We start from the raw sequence: 14841 nt of genomic DNA on the forward strand, positions 1-14841 counted from the left end.
ATTTGAAAGTCATACCTTGACAAAAAACAGTCTGCGTTTACAGCAGAAATTTATTCCCTCAGGATTGGACATCTTCCATGCCAAATCAGAGCTAAATTTGTTTACCATGCACATCTGTGATACCGTATGTATGGCTGGAAATTTAACTTTTATATATAATACGATTTTATGTTTTTTTTAGTCTAAAAATGTTTTACAATAAAGGTAATAGCTATAAACATTTCACAATTATAATATTATTTTCACAAAGCTATTATTACTTGTAAACTTCGCAAAAGCTTGTCCCTCTGGCTGTACGGTATGTCTTCAACTTCTGTGTTAGATAGACATAAGTGACCAAAATCGCAAAAAAAAAAAAAAAGACATACAGCATTGATTACAATGGGTTATAAATTTTAAAATGCTTTGTTCTTAGTGAAGAAAGGGTCTAACAATACAAACTGAATATCATAATTTGCCTAGTTCAAAGTGTGGATTGCAGAGACAAAAGGATGCTTAAGTTATGGAAATTTGTTTACATCAAGTTGAAGCAATAATACACAATCAATCTTTCTTAAAGAAAAACTTACCCAGCAATTGATTTCCCTACTCACGGTGAACACTTTCAACCGTTTTAGTAATTTATTTTCCCTATACTTGCTGTACAAATCGATTTTCTGTTGTTGCTACTTTGTATGGCTGTAACTCTGAAAGTTATTGGCATATATATGAGGCTGAAACTTTGCCAGAGCATACACTTTAATCAAGAATTTGAAAAAAGCATGACTTTGTGAGATTTTCGCAGATCCAGTCACATCTATTGCTTTTGTACACAAGTGTAACTTTATGATCCAATTGCAGTACACTTTACACCCTGTGCTATCTTGTTTAAGTAAATATTAAATTTCAAAGTTGCTCTTCACTTTTATGAAGGACCCAAAGACGAAACTCTTAAACTGTAAATCAAATAAGTTGTAAAAATGCCTATGGGATAGTGGAACAAGAGACATGGTGACATCGACACTCTTACATGTCTTGCTATAGTACTTACCATGTAGTGCTTTTGTTTAATAGTATAGGCCACTACCTATAGTAGAGAATGGCAATAGCCAGTAATGGAGGAGGTGGATATGAATACCAGTTTGTGGATACTCCATCAGATACTCTGGTGTGTAAAATATGTCAGTATGTTAATAGAGAACCTCATCTTAGCGTTTGCTGTGGCCATACATTTTGTAAGTCTTGTCTTGAGGGTGCAAAGAAAACTAGTGATGCTTGTCCAGTTTGTCATGAAGAAGAGTTTGTTACTGTTCCGAACAGACAAGCAAATCGAGTTGTCAGCAGTCTTCATGTGTTCTGTACTAACAAGGAGAAAGGATGTGAGTGGCAGGGTGAAGTGAACAACATTACAAATCATGTTAAATATTGCAACATTACAGAAGAGCAGCAATGAAGGAGAACACAAGCAACAGTGTCCCAAATTCCTCATAGCCTGTCCCAACAAGTGTGAGGTTGGTAGTGTCCCAAGAGACGATGTAGAAGAACACATGAAGATGTGCCCAATGGAGGTAATTTAGTGTGAGTATCACATGGTGGGTTGTGAGGAGAGGATGGCTCGTAAGGATCAGAAGAAACACAATAAGGAGAAGATGGAAGAACACTTTTCCCTCACAACACATCAGCTTACAGAGAAACTTGCTAATACGAAAAGAGAACTAAACAGTACAAAACAACAGTTAGCCACAACATGTCAAAATCTTACAAAAGCTGAAAAGGAGCACACCACATTAGCTACCAATACTGACAAGGCTCTAGCTAAACTGGAGACCAAATTTCAAAAAAAAAATCACTGAGATTGAAACTACTGCTCAGAAGAGCATCACTGAACTGGAATCTAAACTGGATTAAAAGAATAAACTATTTGACTCACTTCATAGTAAATGGACTATTCAGCTTGTCACTGATGCAGCAACGTTATCATCAGGTGATCAAGTTGTTCCAGTGATTGTGAAGATGTCAGAGTATACCAAGATGAAGAGTAACGAAGTCAGCCGGTATAGTGATTCGTTCTACACTCATCACAAGGGATACAAGCATGTGTTTACGTGTTGACCCTCATGGATACATACTTAACGCTAGTGGGACCTACTTGTCAGTATTCATTGCCTATTGAAAGGCCCATATGATGATCAGTTAAGGTGGTCACTTAAGGGACGTTGTGAGGTGAAGTTGTTGAACCAGATCAGTAACAATGAACATCGATCATTAAGGAATGGAGACTATTATGATGATGGAATAGTAGCCATGGTAAAGTCACCAATAGAGAGATTACATGTGGCATAGCTACTATTTGATTACTAATCAAGAGCTCCATAAAATCACCACCACTTGTCAGTACCTCAAAGATGATAGTATCTTCCTTCAAGTAGACTATAAACAACACTAAAAATGAGACTAGTAACATACATGTTATATAACTCTAGGTACATAAAGATTTATTTTGTTGTTATATCAGTCAGCACATTACATTTTTTCTACCACTGCCATAAATAATACTCTAATAGAGCAGTCAAAGGATAGCTAGTGCTGCTGCTTGACTTGCAGCTCAGTGACTATCTATAACTTTAATAAATTCTGTGTAGAGTAAATCATATGAAAATATCCTTACATGAAATATTTTATCATTACATGCAAACTACGGTATACAATTGCCAAGTACAAATATTTTGTAGCATTGTCACATGGCTTGCCATTCTAATTGTTTTCTTTATTCGCATAGCAATGTGTAATGCATACCATTTGGGTCCCTAAATCTATTGGAATGTATAGGTGGTTACAAAAAGTTCTGAAATGTTGTAAAAAGACAAACAGTACAAAACTATGTCTACAAAACAATGTATTACATACAATATAAAAACAACTGCTGCAGATACACATGCTAATACAACTTTGCTGGATATAAAAATGTACATGTCAGGCTAGACCATCACAATTCATTGTGCTCTGTAGATGTTTTCTTTCCAGAATATTGTCTATGAAATTTAACAATGTCTTCCTCTGATGGGACCTGCAAAGATGAACTCTTACAATCATGACTTTCACACACAGACAGACAAACACACAACTTATGTAATTTACAGTATAAAAGTAATCAGTGGATCAACACCAATAACACCAGAAAATTAAACTAACAGTAAAGCTAAATTTCACAACCACAAGCTAGACCACAGTAATGCTTGGCTGAAAGCACCAATTAGTTTGTAATTAGAAAATAAAAAAATTCTAGTAAAACTCATCAGGTCACATTATGGGCTTGAATACAACTACCATGAACTAGGCTAATTTTTTTTGGAAGGAAATTACAAACCTACATTCTATGATACGGAATACTGTATGTTACACCTTCAATCCATTCCTACCTGAATATCATCATCATCTTCACCAATATCAACTTGGTGACCAATACTAAACTTCTCTCTCCCGTTACTCCAGTCAAACTCTCCACCTTTGTCTTCTGGCCACTCTTCCATGGGACCATCGTATAATTCTTCTGGTCCCTCTGGTGCTTCTTCACCATCCTTGTTACTTGATTCAAGACTATCAACGAACTCCTTTAATTTATTATAGTTTTCTTGTGGTATCTCATCTCTGGTCAGTTTGGACACTAACATTTTACCATCACACCCTGGGTCGAGTCTCTCTAGAATCTTTGAAGCAGTACACACATATGTAATTATGTGTCAACTAATTCCACAAATAAGTTTGCATACAATACACTTTACAAACACACACACAGAACTCACACCAGGGTTGAAACTGGGTGGGGTCATGGGTCTCAGATTCTGCACATTTGACAATGTGTGTTCATTATGTATCTTCTCAAGATATACATTATGAAACGGAGTATATTGGCAAGTATATTCTAGAACATGAGAGCAGTATCAAATCTCAATTTGTGTAGTTGCTCTATCAGAGAATGGACCTTTTCAATTTTAGGTGTTTGATCATTCAGTGCTTGGATTGGAGTTGGATAGTATACAACTATGTAGGAAGTATAGACCAGATAACTGCTTAAATATTAATTCTTATCACTCTTCAGTGATCAAATGAAAAGTTTCAGTTGGAGCTATGCCCTGTTTGTTTTGCATTGAGAGTACCTACGAATAAAACTTCTTCCCTGTGTTTATGTTCAGTTAGCCTGTCTCTAATTCATTCACCATTTTGGTCTTTGATACGTACTGCAGTACCAATTAATAGTGGCCATGCACAGTTTCAACCCAGCTGATTCACACACAAACTTACTTGATGCAAGATAGAATAATTATACATTGAAAGCTAAAAGAAAATATATAATTTCATTCTGTCACTTGTAACAAATCAGCCATACCACTGTAGCAAGATCCTCAGCATACACATATCCATCTTCACGTGCAATATCTACAAACACTGAAACAATTTGTTTCTCTGGTCGTAGCTGGAACTGAGCCAGTGGTAGAAAATCAGGTACCTCACTCATGTCCTCAGGACACTTGTCTCTAATAAAACTGCAATGGACGCTTGTGATTTGTTTTAATGGAAAAGTTAAAATGTACATGTACTTACTCAAACCAACTCCACCAAATATTCACTCCCAAGTTACGACCATGTGATGACACCTACAAGGCAAAGGCATGCATATATACACTTGAATTGAATATGTATCTCGGTAATTTAGTTGTTATATTTTGCTTGCTACACATATGTTCTATTAGAGTACATTATTATGTTGGACTGTGATATCTACATGTTACAAATCGTTTCTACTATATATATTTCTAGCATGCCCAAACTTGCCAATCCTACATCCACCACCAAACAGATTTGGTGCTGCGGCTGGACAATTTAATTTGTTGTATAATTTCAATAAGTAACTCTATAATAACATATTAAAGTATCTAATATGGTATTCAACTGTTGGTACATTACTGTCTTTTTTTAACTGGAAGAGAAAATAAATGGGGCACAATGAAGGACAAAGATATGTGCATAATCATGTACTACATTTCCAGCTATGTATATACAACCACCCCAAAAACACCTTCGCTGTAAAAAAGGCGCGCCCAAGAAACTACAAGTACCTGGAACCCAATGTAAAAAAACAAAAAGAAAAATCAGCTTAGCTGAAGTGAAAAGTAACTGGTAACTTAAAGAGCTGATATCTGAAGCGGCCAAGAATACAATTACTAAAGTTTAATCCATGCAAGAACACCTTGGCTATAAAACAGGTGTATACATGAAAGTAACTGGCAACTGAAATGGCTGATATCTGAAGCGGCCAAGAATGAATGGTCATATACAACTAATTCAAAAATTTAACACTGAACCTTTATAATTCAGCTGTGTTCTATATTCACTCTTGCTGCATCGTAAAGTAATTTCTTTTAACTCTAATTGGCTGGTAATTTGGCCGCCTTTTTTAATAGTCAGTATAATAGAGCAAAAAAAGGCGGCCAAATTACCAGCCAATTAGAGTTAAAAGAAATTACTTTACGATGCAGCAAGAGTGAATATAGAACACAGCTGAATTATAAAGGTTCAGTGTTAAATTTTTGAATTAGTTGTATATGACCATTCATTCTTGGCCGCTTCAGATATCAGCCATTTCAGTTGCCAGTTACTTTCATGTATACACCTGTTTTATAGCCAAGGTGTTCTTGCATGGATTAAACTTTAGTAATTGTATTCTTGGCCGCTTCAGATATCAGCTCTTTAAGTTACCAGTTACTTTTCACTTCAGCTAAGCTGATTTTTCTTTTTGTTTTTTACATTGGGTTCCAGGTACTTGTAGTTTCTTGGGCGCGCCTTTTTTACAGCGAAGGTGTTTTTGGGGTGGATATCACTCATTTTTGTCAGTGATAGACTCTATATTTGGTTTAAAAGGTAATTTTTTTGGAAATGAGCAATTAACATTAATGCAGAATATTATCTTGGAGAGTCAGTAAAATCCAAACATAATAATGATTGTTTCATAACACCGTAAATTCGGAAGTATGAATTTACGGTGTAGTATGACTGTTCTATTAGAGTAAATTTATCTTTACTGCCTGCACGTGATGAATATATCTCATATCTGTGCATGTTAAATGCTTCAGACACCTAATTAAACTTGCAAGTGCCTAATTAGTTCACAGTTGCTACACAGCTATAAATACATTTGTAATTGTTATCATCATAATCATTTAACCATTTTTTAATATTTTGGTCGCAACTTCAGGATTAGAGCAGCAAAGAAAGGAATAGAGGACTCAACCATCAAGACTTGTATATGGGAGATGGAACAGTATTGCGATGGACAATGCCGGCACTAACCCCTCAAGGGTGTTGCAGTACAGTATAGATGCAAGACCAGAGCCTCGATCGTCACCTTTTGACTGTGGTCACAACTTCAGGATTGGAGCAGCAGAGAAAGGAATGAAGGACTCAATCATCAAGACTCGGGGAGATGGAATAGTATTGCCATGGACAATGCCAGCACTAACCCCTCAAGGATGTCACAGTGCAGTATCGATACAACCACTCCAACCAGTGCATAAGACCAGAGCTCGATCATCACCTTTTGACTGAAATTTTTATACTTGATGAAGCAATTAAAACAAAAAAGTTGTAGTACTTATACTTTCCTGAGGGAACATGTCCCCAGAGTCCCAGACTCCCTTGCCTGTTCAGCAGAATAATAGGATTGAGCCTTACTACCACTTTCACCTTTATTCTTGGCCTGAATGTACATATCAGCAACATAATACAGTAGCTGTAGACAGCAACATAATACAGTAGCTGTAGATAATGCTAGTTAATGCCCCTAGGCAGAGCTATAGGGGTGGGAATTTTTCCCTACTATCATACTATCATAGTAGTTCTTCTCGCAGTTCTTTGCCTGGCCATCATCAACTGCTGTCCATCAACTGCTGTCAAAACATTAGTCTTGTCCCCCAGACCCTTCCTCAAGCATGCTTATCACACAAAAATAACTTAGTTTAGTAGTGTACAAACAATTATTCATTGACAGCTTATACTACACTTACCGCATTGTTGAACCATGTATACCACCAGAATCCACCAGATTGACAACTAACACGTGATCTATTTAGGGGAAATCTCGTGGAAAGTCCCTAATTACCTTAAGCGGACACTCATGATACGTGGTTTTAAATTGAATGGTTTAAGAATGTAACTGGATGGTGAGGCGTACTTTAATCGGCTCGACTTTACTGAGAAACTCGAGCCCCTCGTGAGAAACTACATCGCTTGAGCAACGCTTGAAAAAGTAAGAGTCAAGAATACTGAGGGACTCTATGATATATGCCGGTCTTGAATGCTAACGAAACGAGGAGTGAAGTTTGTGCAACGTGTCACATCGCCACACACTGATTCACCGTGTTTGTGTGATAGGGTTTTTGGACCTGTCCACCAGATGTTGAAAGGAAATTCATTCCAACTTGTCAGTGAAGTTGTTGGTATACTCATTGTTGGGGTCCATGGGGACATCGATGATCATTTACCAGTCAGCTGTAAGTAATGTCACAACAGAAGGAAAGGAACCATTTCCATACCCCTATGGCATACTGATTTTCCAGGTCAGTTTATGTACACCCAACCACAGAAATGTAGAACTTTGGTTGCAGGTGGAAAATAAACACCTTTTTACTCAGTTACAAGAGATTCACCCAGCTGGGATAAAATGTTGAAGTGAATGTCATTAGTACCTACTTGCGGTTCATCAGGTATTGGACAATTCCAAGTGTCCAGATTATGCGGTTGTCCTCATGTTCAAGTTTACACGTTTAGGCAAGTTCCACAACATCCTATAATCTATTACTATATCAGTGTGGAATAATGCTTATATAATATTTTTCATATTCCAGGCTTTAGGTATGTGTATTGTATTTAACACCTGCTTGTTGGTTTTTGCAGGCCATCTGGTCATACTGGTTTATCCACTAGCAGTTGAATGTGATCATGGTACATATGTAAGTTGAGACCATGCAGGAACAAAGATGAGACCATGCAGGAACAAAGATACAGGTGTCATGAATTTCAGGTCAGTTGACATTCAGAGGAATTGTATTATTGCAATTGTTCTTTTTGTAGTTATCAATTATCAGTGACCAGTTTGTGATAGCGTACTTTTGTTTGACTAATGACCAAATGTTCTGGTTTACATGCTTACCCAACAGTTATGTTACTCACTTAACCTGCATATGGGATATATATTTTTAGTTCATTTTGATTATTCATCCTTTATTGGTACAGCCCGGCATATTGATTTTTTGCACATTCTCTTTTTAATTCAGTGCCTGCTGGATTGTTTTTTCAGATATCGAAACAGATGTCTTTGGTGTTGCGACCGATGTTCCAGGTCAGTTTGCATGTGTGTTTAATTTAAGGTTGACTTCAGTGCCTGCTTATTCTTTTACAGGTCTCGGTATTGAGTGTCATGAATTTCAGGTCAGTTGACGTGCAGAAGAATTGTATTATTGCAATTGTTGTTTTTGCAGTTATCAATTATCACTGTATACTAGTGATGTGAATTTGCAGGTCAATCTACTCAGATGTATCAGGCATAGTGTTGATGGGTTCGAACAAGTATCCAGTGTAGACTGTAGTGGCATCAAGGGTGTTAATTTCCAGGTCAGTTTACATGTTGTGATGTTAGTGATTTTTTCCTAGTACCCAGATATTAAGTGTATTGTATTTAATGCCCACCTGTTATGTTTTTAAATTATGGTATATCAGTGTAGACAGTGCAACAGTAAGCCTTCTGTGTTGTAGTAACTATTTGTTTCATAATATTATGCTGTTGTCCCAGAATGGCACAATTTTTGGGCAACCAGTGTGAAGTCCAGTGGTACAAACATTGTATTATGACCAAGTTGTGATAGCGTACTTTTGTTTGACTAATGTCCTAATGTTCTGGTTTGACTAATGTCCTAATGTTCTGGTTTAACATGCTTACCCAACAGTTATGTTATTCATTCACTTAGCCTGGGATATAATTTTTGTTCATTTTGATTATCCATGCTATTATTGACACAGCCCGGCATATTGATTTTTTGTACATTCTCTTTTAATTCAGTGCCTGCTAGATTGTGTCATCAGATATCGAAACAAGTGTTTTTGGTGTTGCGACCGATGTTCCAGGTCAGTTGCATGAGTGTTTAATTTAAGGTTAACTTCAGTGCCTGCTTATTCTTTTACAGGTCTCAGTATCGTCATGCTGACATACAAGAAATCATCACTATTGTTGGAACTATTTTTAGTCAAGTCTTGATGTGATGTTAATTAACGTTGTTACACATTGTTGTATGTTTACCATATGGCAAGAAATTATCATGGCCATCATGAAATTTGAATATTGTGTAAGTTGTGTGGACCAACCCCAACTCATACATGGTCACTGGCAAACCACGAACCACATTCGAGCCACAACACCAACCACATTCGAGCAATCCATTACAAAATTTTGTTGCACCATTTGTGTGTGCATAATACTTAATAAAAGCCACAACACAAGCTACATGGTACATACTACATAGAGGTGGTAACCCCTAAAAGCTTGTTACCTTTTGTATTCACCTTACCGGCCTTTGTGGTTAATCTATTAAAAATTACATGTAAATAGAGAATTGAAGAGTATGCTTAAAGCACCTTTGCTAGTGATTTTGTTCTTCAAACCATAAGACAACTGGCGATTTATAAACGCTCGCATGGGGTGTGGTACTAAATGGAATTTAAAAGATTTCTGCTTAAAACGCCATCCCTAGGGAACTTACAGTTCAGCACGCTGTCACAACTTGTTTATCAGGCATTAGAGTTTGTGTCCACGTTGTGTCTTTAAAAGTTATTGTAGGGATTAGAGATTGATTGAAGAAAATACGCGTATAGGCAAACCAGGATTGGATAATGTCAGTGCTAGATGGACTATACAAACACGACTATGTTGACTGGTATAACGTGACAGTAGTTGTAACATAAGGTAGAGAAATAAAGTGAAATACGCCTATTTTTTTATTTTGCGATGGTTACTTTTTTATTTTAGCGAGGTCGCAAGAAAACTATAACGACTCCTAAAGATTTTTTAACACGTAACGCAATACAAATCTATTGAGAGATGTTGCATAATTTAGGACTAATATTGCGAAACTGGCCCTACACGTAAATAACTCACAGTAGTGGCCGCGCGTCTTTTAATTGGGCGTGCGCTTTGTAGTTTCTTGGCCGCGCGACTCACTACCGTGAGTCTTGATAGGCAAATCTCACGACCAAACAAGGCCATATACTGTATTGCAACAAATGTACACTAAATGCATTAGCTGACCAAATAACAGAAAGTATGATGATTTCTTTTTTACAAAAAAAAACAACAACATAGAAGTGGAGGCATGTCTGGGCTTGACCCAAACATAATGCTTAGGTGTAATTGTCATGGAGGTATGAAGCTGGTTCCTAATTAGCTGTTTGGTAAACCTTTTAGTTCCTAATTAACAGTAATATTTAACTAAGCTCTTACATGATGTATCCAGTTATAAGGGAGATATAGACAGTCTCCTGGTTCCACTCTCACATAGTACCATGGTACCTCCATCATTCCTGGATGTGATGTCATGTTGACCCTACCAACAACTATCATCACATCATGTAACCATAACAATGACCACATACCTTTCCACATCAATATGGTAGTAACCTAACCCTGCATGTTCTGGTCCAATAATCTCAGAGTACTCTGCAGGGATCAGTACAAACTCTTTTATACCACTAGCAAGGCAATGGAGGTTCTCGTATGAGTCAGTATGAAGAACTGACATTGTTCCACCATTGCTGAACCTAAAAAACACAGCAGCACAATTTTGTTTTAGTGGATTAACATCTCATCCAACTAATATCACTAAATAAGCTCCAAGATATTGTTTGATGTCAAAACACAGTGTGTCGTGTGTCCAGGGAAAGCCAGTGTAGGTGCATGGCAGACAAGTGCCAAAAAAATGTAGTTATGCAATTCTTCCTTTTTACATAAAGCTTTCTATGATTCGCATCAAATATAGTATGATCATTTACATTCTGATTATTATGTAGACTGAATAAAGTATCGGAGAGCTTCGCATATTTTATTTTAAAATCAGAGGTACGATTTGTTGTCTCACTTACCATCCAAACCACCTATGAGAACACGTAGCTGGTTTTCTCAGTAAACTATATCAAGACCCAGCGTAAATCCAACAGTGAGTAACAAGTGCACAACCAAGATACTCTAATAGAGCAGTCACATACTCTAATAGAACATTCAACCAATTATACAAGTATCTTAACAGTGACACACGAAACATCAACTATTTGCAATTTTAATAAAATTAACAAATGAAAGCAAACTGGCTTTGAGGCTTACACATGAAATCACAAGAAAACAACTAATCTAACAGCTGTGCTGATTATTGGCACATGTAACAATACTGCAATCATTGTTTTGCTAATACCAAACAGATTACATCTTCTCATGCACTAGCAATTTTTTGAAGGTCTCAAGCTTGGATTAGAAACTCTATATCACATATTTTATACCACATACTATATTACACGCCAGCAACACACACACTATGCATACACCACACAACATAACACACTCATCTTACCACATAAAGCAAAAGTTAAGATACTCAATATATCCACCACACAATAGACAACGTGGCACCATCCACTCTTGTTGCATACCATCGGGCATGTCATCTACTAAGTAGATGTCTTCTGTTTTGTAACGCTAAGTATAATTTAAGGTAAGTACAAGTGCCACTTGATATTTGATTACCTTTAAAAATTCTCCAAAAGTGCTGGAGCTGCCATTTCCCATCCTGTCTTCTTTCTTACCAATTTCATATCCAATTTTTAAATTGCCGAATGTTTTACTAGAAAATACATACACCAAACAAAGCTACTTTGAAATTCATCAAGTCCTGCACTGGTAGCCGTAGGATACCTTCTTACAGTTCAAATACTTCTTACCTCAAATACTCATCATCATTCCATGAAGTAACTGCTGGGGTCCCAGCTATTGCTCCTTTGAACAACACTGGGGTGTGTTTAGCCATGTATTTGTCATAGAACTCCAGTGGGTCTGGTACACTGGTAAGAACCTCTATACCTTCCTCTGGCGGTCTGTGCGATCCTATAGGTTGCATGTGTCCTGGCAGATTATCTTCATTCCTTACAAAAACTGCCAACGTAGTTAGTAACACGAAAGCGATTCGCAACATTGCACCAAAGTGTTAGAGTCAAACCAAATCTTTATGGTGATCTTTAATTGAAAATACTAACAGAAGTCTAGCGATTTCAATGGGTCGAACGTTTATCGAACACCCCGGCGGAGCCAGAGTGTACACCTGTTCTAATTGTGAAACACCGCTAACCAACCGTGGAGAACTTATTTCTACCGTAAGTGTGTTAACTCGTCTATAGGCAAACCCCATTTAATATGGTCCAGTTATCAGTTGTGAATATTGGTGTACTCATAAACATTATAGTCATTGTGTAATATATACTGAACTGTTAATATCTGGTAGAGAATTATGAACTGAAGCAAAATTCCCAACTTCAGTAGAATTACTGCTATTCCACTTTATACACCAACCTGCTAAACAAAATGAACATGCATGTTATCCACGGTATTTTGTAGTCTGGCATGGCCGCCCCTTCGCAAACGGGAAGGATCTGGGGACTCTAGCATTGTGTACTTGTGCGAACTTACCAAAAACTAGTGCGTCCAATCAAATCACCTGCCTGCTCATTTAGTGGATATTTGTTTTGGCTTACTTGATAGGTGGCAAACAATGGTTTCTGTTTTGCTTGCCTCGAGTCTTGTCCAATTAGAACAACTTATCCTGAAGGAATAAGGATGGCATATTAAAAAGCACAAAGAGTACGTTAAGTAGCCTTGTAAGTTAGAAGCGTAGAGTTTTTTTTTAGCGTTCCACTGGATATGAATATCACAATGACTAACGATAATGGTGCAATTTAATTACGGAAAACCACGCCTCTCCCACTTTTTACATTCCATTTGCACAAGTACACTATGCTAGAGTCTCCAGACCCTTCCTGTTTGCGAAGGGGCGGCCACGCCAGACTAGGTATTTTGATGGAAGATTTATACTCGGTGGAAACTTTGGTTGTAATTTGTTTTTTAGGCAGCAGGCAAGGAAGCAATTTGAGACCACCACATGAGCTCGAGACCCATATCCAAATTGATAATTCAGTGGTAATGTAGCATGTTCGAAATTGCTATAAAAATTTTCACGAATGATGCAGTCTATCAATCTTGTGCTGATATCGTTAATTGTGAATAGGGCCTGTTATAAGTTATTACTTTGTAGATGTTAAAACATCTGTGGTGAATTTCTGAATATTCATTGCTGCTACATATTTTTTTTATTGCCATCTGTTTAGACAGTTTGTTGTTTATCACCAGCTGTCTTCCTACATAAACAATCAGAATTCAATCTCTAAAATCAAATCACCATTCCATGAGTTCTCCCCACACCAGCTGACTGGTACTCAATGACTCAATGTCTGATTAGCAAAAAATATCCATCTTAGACCTGCCATGTTGGTTATAACAACTAGGGTATAGTGGTTGACGTACTGATCGCAATTGTTTTGTTGCTGTAGAGGTTCACTGGAGCTACTGGTAGAGCATTCCTCTTCAACAAAGTGTAAGTGAAATGTATCATAAATATCTCTTAGTATGAGGAAATAAGGACATCTTGATAAATCAGCTCCCAAGATGTCCATTGACGCACATTTGGTCACCCGTAACACTCGGTGTAAGGCCTATTTTGCTAACATCACTTACCATCATCTGGCTAGAACACAGCAACATTTTCAACATAGTGCCACTTGCTGGTGGAACAAGTTACCATTTGAAGTGCCCCGCAAGCATGAAGAATTTGTAAGACTCACTATATGACTAATAATAGCTAATTTGTGTATTATTTATTTGTTTTGCTTTGTATTTGTCATGTCTTGTATGTTTTTCAGTTTTGTACTTGTGTATTTGTATGTGTCTCAGTGTACTCTGACGTGGAAGAACGTCTATGCCAAATGTCATGAGTTTAAACAAAAAATCAATCAGATGTATGTACAAGTTCCACTCGTACATTTTTTTAAACCTAGTAACCAATTACAAACCTTTACAAGTCAATTTCTATTGTTACAGTGTAAACCTAGTTTACAGTGACGTTCAGGACAGAATTATGGTGAGGTGTAGTTGTAGTGTTGAATTGTGGCTATCATGTACTTGTTGTTAGTTGACTGGTAGACATATTGTGAGGGACTGTTCATGTAAAGAGTGCAACACCAGATTGGGATGGATATATGTATGTTATCTGTTACTATTAATAGTACAGTGGTTCTATTTATAGTATCATTTTTGTGTGCTAAAAAGGAATTGTGTATGTTAAATTAGATACAAAGTTTTACACATGCACAAATTTTTTGACTGATTTTTGTTAATGTGCTGCTTTCCTTCCATTAGGAATTTGCTACAGAAGAATCTCAGCGTTACAAGGTTTGCATAATGTGTGGTAGTGTCATGTACCATTTCAGTACAACATCTTGTAGGAAGGCAAAGTGATCCTGGAACGTGCTCTGATTACAGAAACTGAAGGAATTGCTGAAGTCTAATACATCACAACTCAAATATTTAACACATGCAAATTGCATAATACAATCAATTCACAATCGCTAATGAAATCCCATGTAGTATACTATGACATACTGCAAGTATGTGCTTATCATGTAATGTTTACTTCAAATCAAAATTCACCCTTGAAATACAGA

General features: G+C 37.0%; 4 protein-coding genes across 6 annotated transcripts; 3 read left to right on the top strand and 1 right to left on the bottom strand.

The window, feature by feature from the left end:
* The first annotated feature begins 1078 nt into the window (after positions 1-1078).
* Positions 1079-2322, top strand: LOC136267523 (RING finger protein 151-like). The gene is made up of 4 exons (XM_066062689.1): positions 1079-1375; positions 1419-1547; positions 1933-2076; positions 2119-2322. The coding sequence occupies exons 1-4, from the start codon at positions 1079-1081 to the stop codon at positions 2320-2322; spliced, it is 774 nt and encodes a 257-aa protein (XP_065918761.1).
* A 340-nt stretch (positions 2323-2662) lies between these two features.
* Positions 2663-12293, bottom strand: LOC136265703 (bifunctional peptidase and arginyl-hydroxylase JMJD5-like). Its single transcript, XM_066060605.1, has 10 exons — positions 12013-12293; positions 11819-11915; positions 11646-11770; positions 10678-10842; positions 10526-10628; positions 4582-4634; positions 4367-4523; positions 4282-4314; positions 3399-3686; positions 2663-3046 (listed from the first exon to the last, which is right to left on the bottom strand). Exons 1-10 carry the CDS (start codon positions 12261-12263, stop codon positions 2966-2968), a joined length of 1353 nt encoding a protein of 450 aa, XP_065916677.1. The 5' UTR covers positions 12264-12293; the 3' UTR covers positions 2663-2965.
* LOC136265710 (uncharacterized) lies at positions 6962-9368 on the top strand. Of its 3 annotated transcripts, none has more exons than XM_066060614.1 (9): positions 6964-7353; positions 7408-7592; positions 7641-7803; positions 7930-8056; positions 8310-8374; positions 8435-8463; positions 8554-8646; positions 9092-9156; positions 9216-9368. In XM_066060614.1, the coding sequence occupies exons 4-9, from the start codon at positions 8013-8015 to the stop codon at positions 9289-9291; spliced, it is 372 nt and encodes a 123-aa protein (XP_065916686.1). In that variant the 5' UTR covers positions 6964-7353; positions 7408-7592; positions 7641-7803; positions 7930-8012; the 3' UTR covers positions 9292-9368. The 3 variants fall into 3 exon arrangements, with proteins under 3 accessions (XP_065916684.1, XP_065916686.1, XP_065916687.1); XM_066060615.1 differs by having other exon boundaries at positions 6966-7353; positions 8514-8646; XM_066060612.1 differs by having other exon boundaries at positions 6962-7353; positions 8310-8463.
* On the top strand, positions 12286-14835 carry LOC136265711 (protein yippee-like 5). Its single transcript, XM_066060616.1, has 6 exons — positions 12286-12441; positions 13672-13715; positions 14219-14258; positions 14310-14378; positions 14537-14569; positions 14623-14835. The coding sequence occupies exons 1-6, from the start codon at positions 12343-12345 to the stop codon at positions 14683-14685; spliced, it is 348 nt and encodes a 115-aa protein (XP_065916688.1). The 5' UTR covers positions 12286-12342; the 3' UTR covers positions 14686-14835.
* The last annotated feature ends 6 nt before the right edge of the window (positions 14836-14841 follow it).

Source organism: Dysidea avara, chromosome 9, assembly GCF_963678975.1.
Source record: "Dysidea avara chromosome 9, odDysAvar1.4, whole genome shotgun sequence".
NCBI lineage: Eukaryota > Metazoa > Porifera > Demospongiae > Dictyoceratida > Dysideidae > Dysidea > Dysidea avara.

What these genes read in the sequence shown, in the direction of transcription:
- LOC136267523 (XM_066062689.1), top strand. Translation starts at nt 1,079, where the DNA reads ATGGCAATAGCCAGTAATGGAGGAGGTGGATATGAATACCAGTTTGTG. An exon ending in GATGTGAGTGGCAGGGTGAA is followed by an intron (nt 1,376 to 1,418) that starts GTGAACAACATT and finishes GCAACATTACAG; the next exon opens with AAGAGCAGCAATGAAGGAGA. An exon ending in TGAAGATGTGCCCAATGGAG is followed by an intron (nt 1,548 to 1,932) that starts GTAATTTAGTGT and finishes TGGACTATTCAG; the next exon opens with CTTGTCACTGATGCAGCAAC.
- LOC136265710 (XM_066060612.1), top strand. Translation starts at nt 8,013, where the DNA reads ATGAGACCATGCAGGAACAAAGATACAGGTGTCATGAATTTCAG. An exon ending in TTGAGTGTCATGAATTTCAG is followed by an intron (nt 8,464 to 8,553) that starts GTCAGTTGACGT and finishes GTGAATTTGCAG; the next exon opens with GTCAATCTACTCAGATGTAT. An exon ending in TGTTGCGACCGATGTTCCAG is followed by an intron (nt 9,157 to 9,215) that starts GTCAGTTGCATG and finishes ATTCTTTTACAG; the next exon opens with GTCTCAGTATCGTCATGCTG.
- LOC136265703 (XM_066060605.1), bottom strand. Translation starts at nt 12,263, where the DNA reads ATGTTGCGAATCGCTTTCGTGTTACTAACTACGTTGGCAGTTTTTGTA. An exon ending in AATGATGATGAGTATTTGAG is followed by an intron (nt 11,916 to 12,012) that starts GTAAGAAGTATT and finishes TGTATTTTCTAG; the next exon opens with TAAAACATTCGGCAATTTAA. An exon ending in ATTTGGTGGAGTTGGTTTGA is followed by an intron (nt 4,524 to 4,581) that starts GTAAGTACATGT and finishes CGTCCATTGCAG; the next exon opens with TTTTATTAGAGACAAGTGTC.
- LOC136265711 (XM_066060616.1), top strand. Translation starts at nt 12,343, where the DNA reads ATGGGTCGAACGTTTATCGAACACCCCGGCGGAGCCAGAGTGTACACC. An exon ending in GCATTCCTCTTCAACAAAGT is followed by an intron (nt 13,716 to 14,218) that starts GTAAGTGAAATG and finishes CTATTGTTACAG; the next exon opens with TGTAAACCTAGTTTACAGTG. An exon ending in ACGTTCAGGACAGAATTATG is followed by an intron (nt 14,259 to 14,309) that starts GTGAGGTGTAGT and finishes ACTTGTTGTTAG; the next exon opens with TTGACTGGTAGACATATTGT.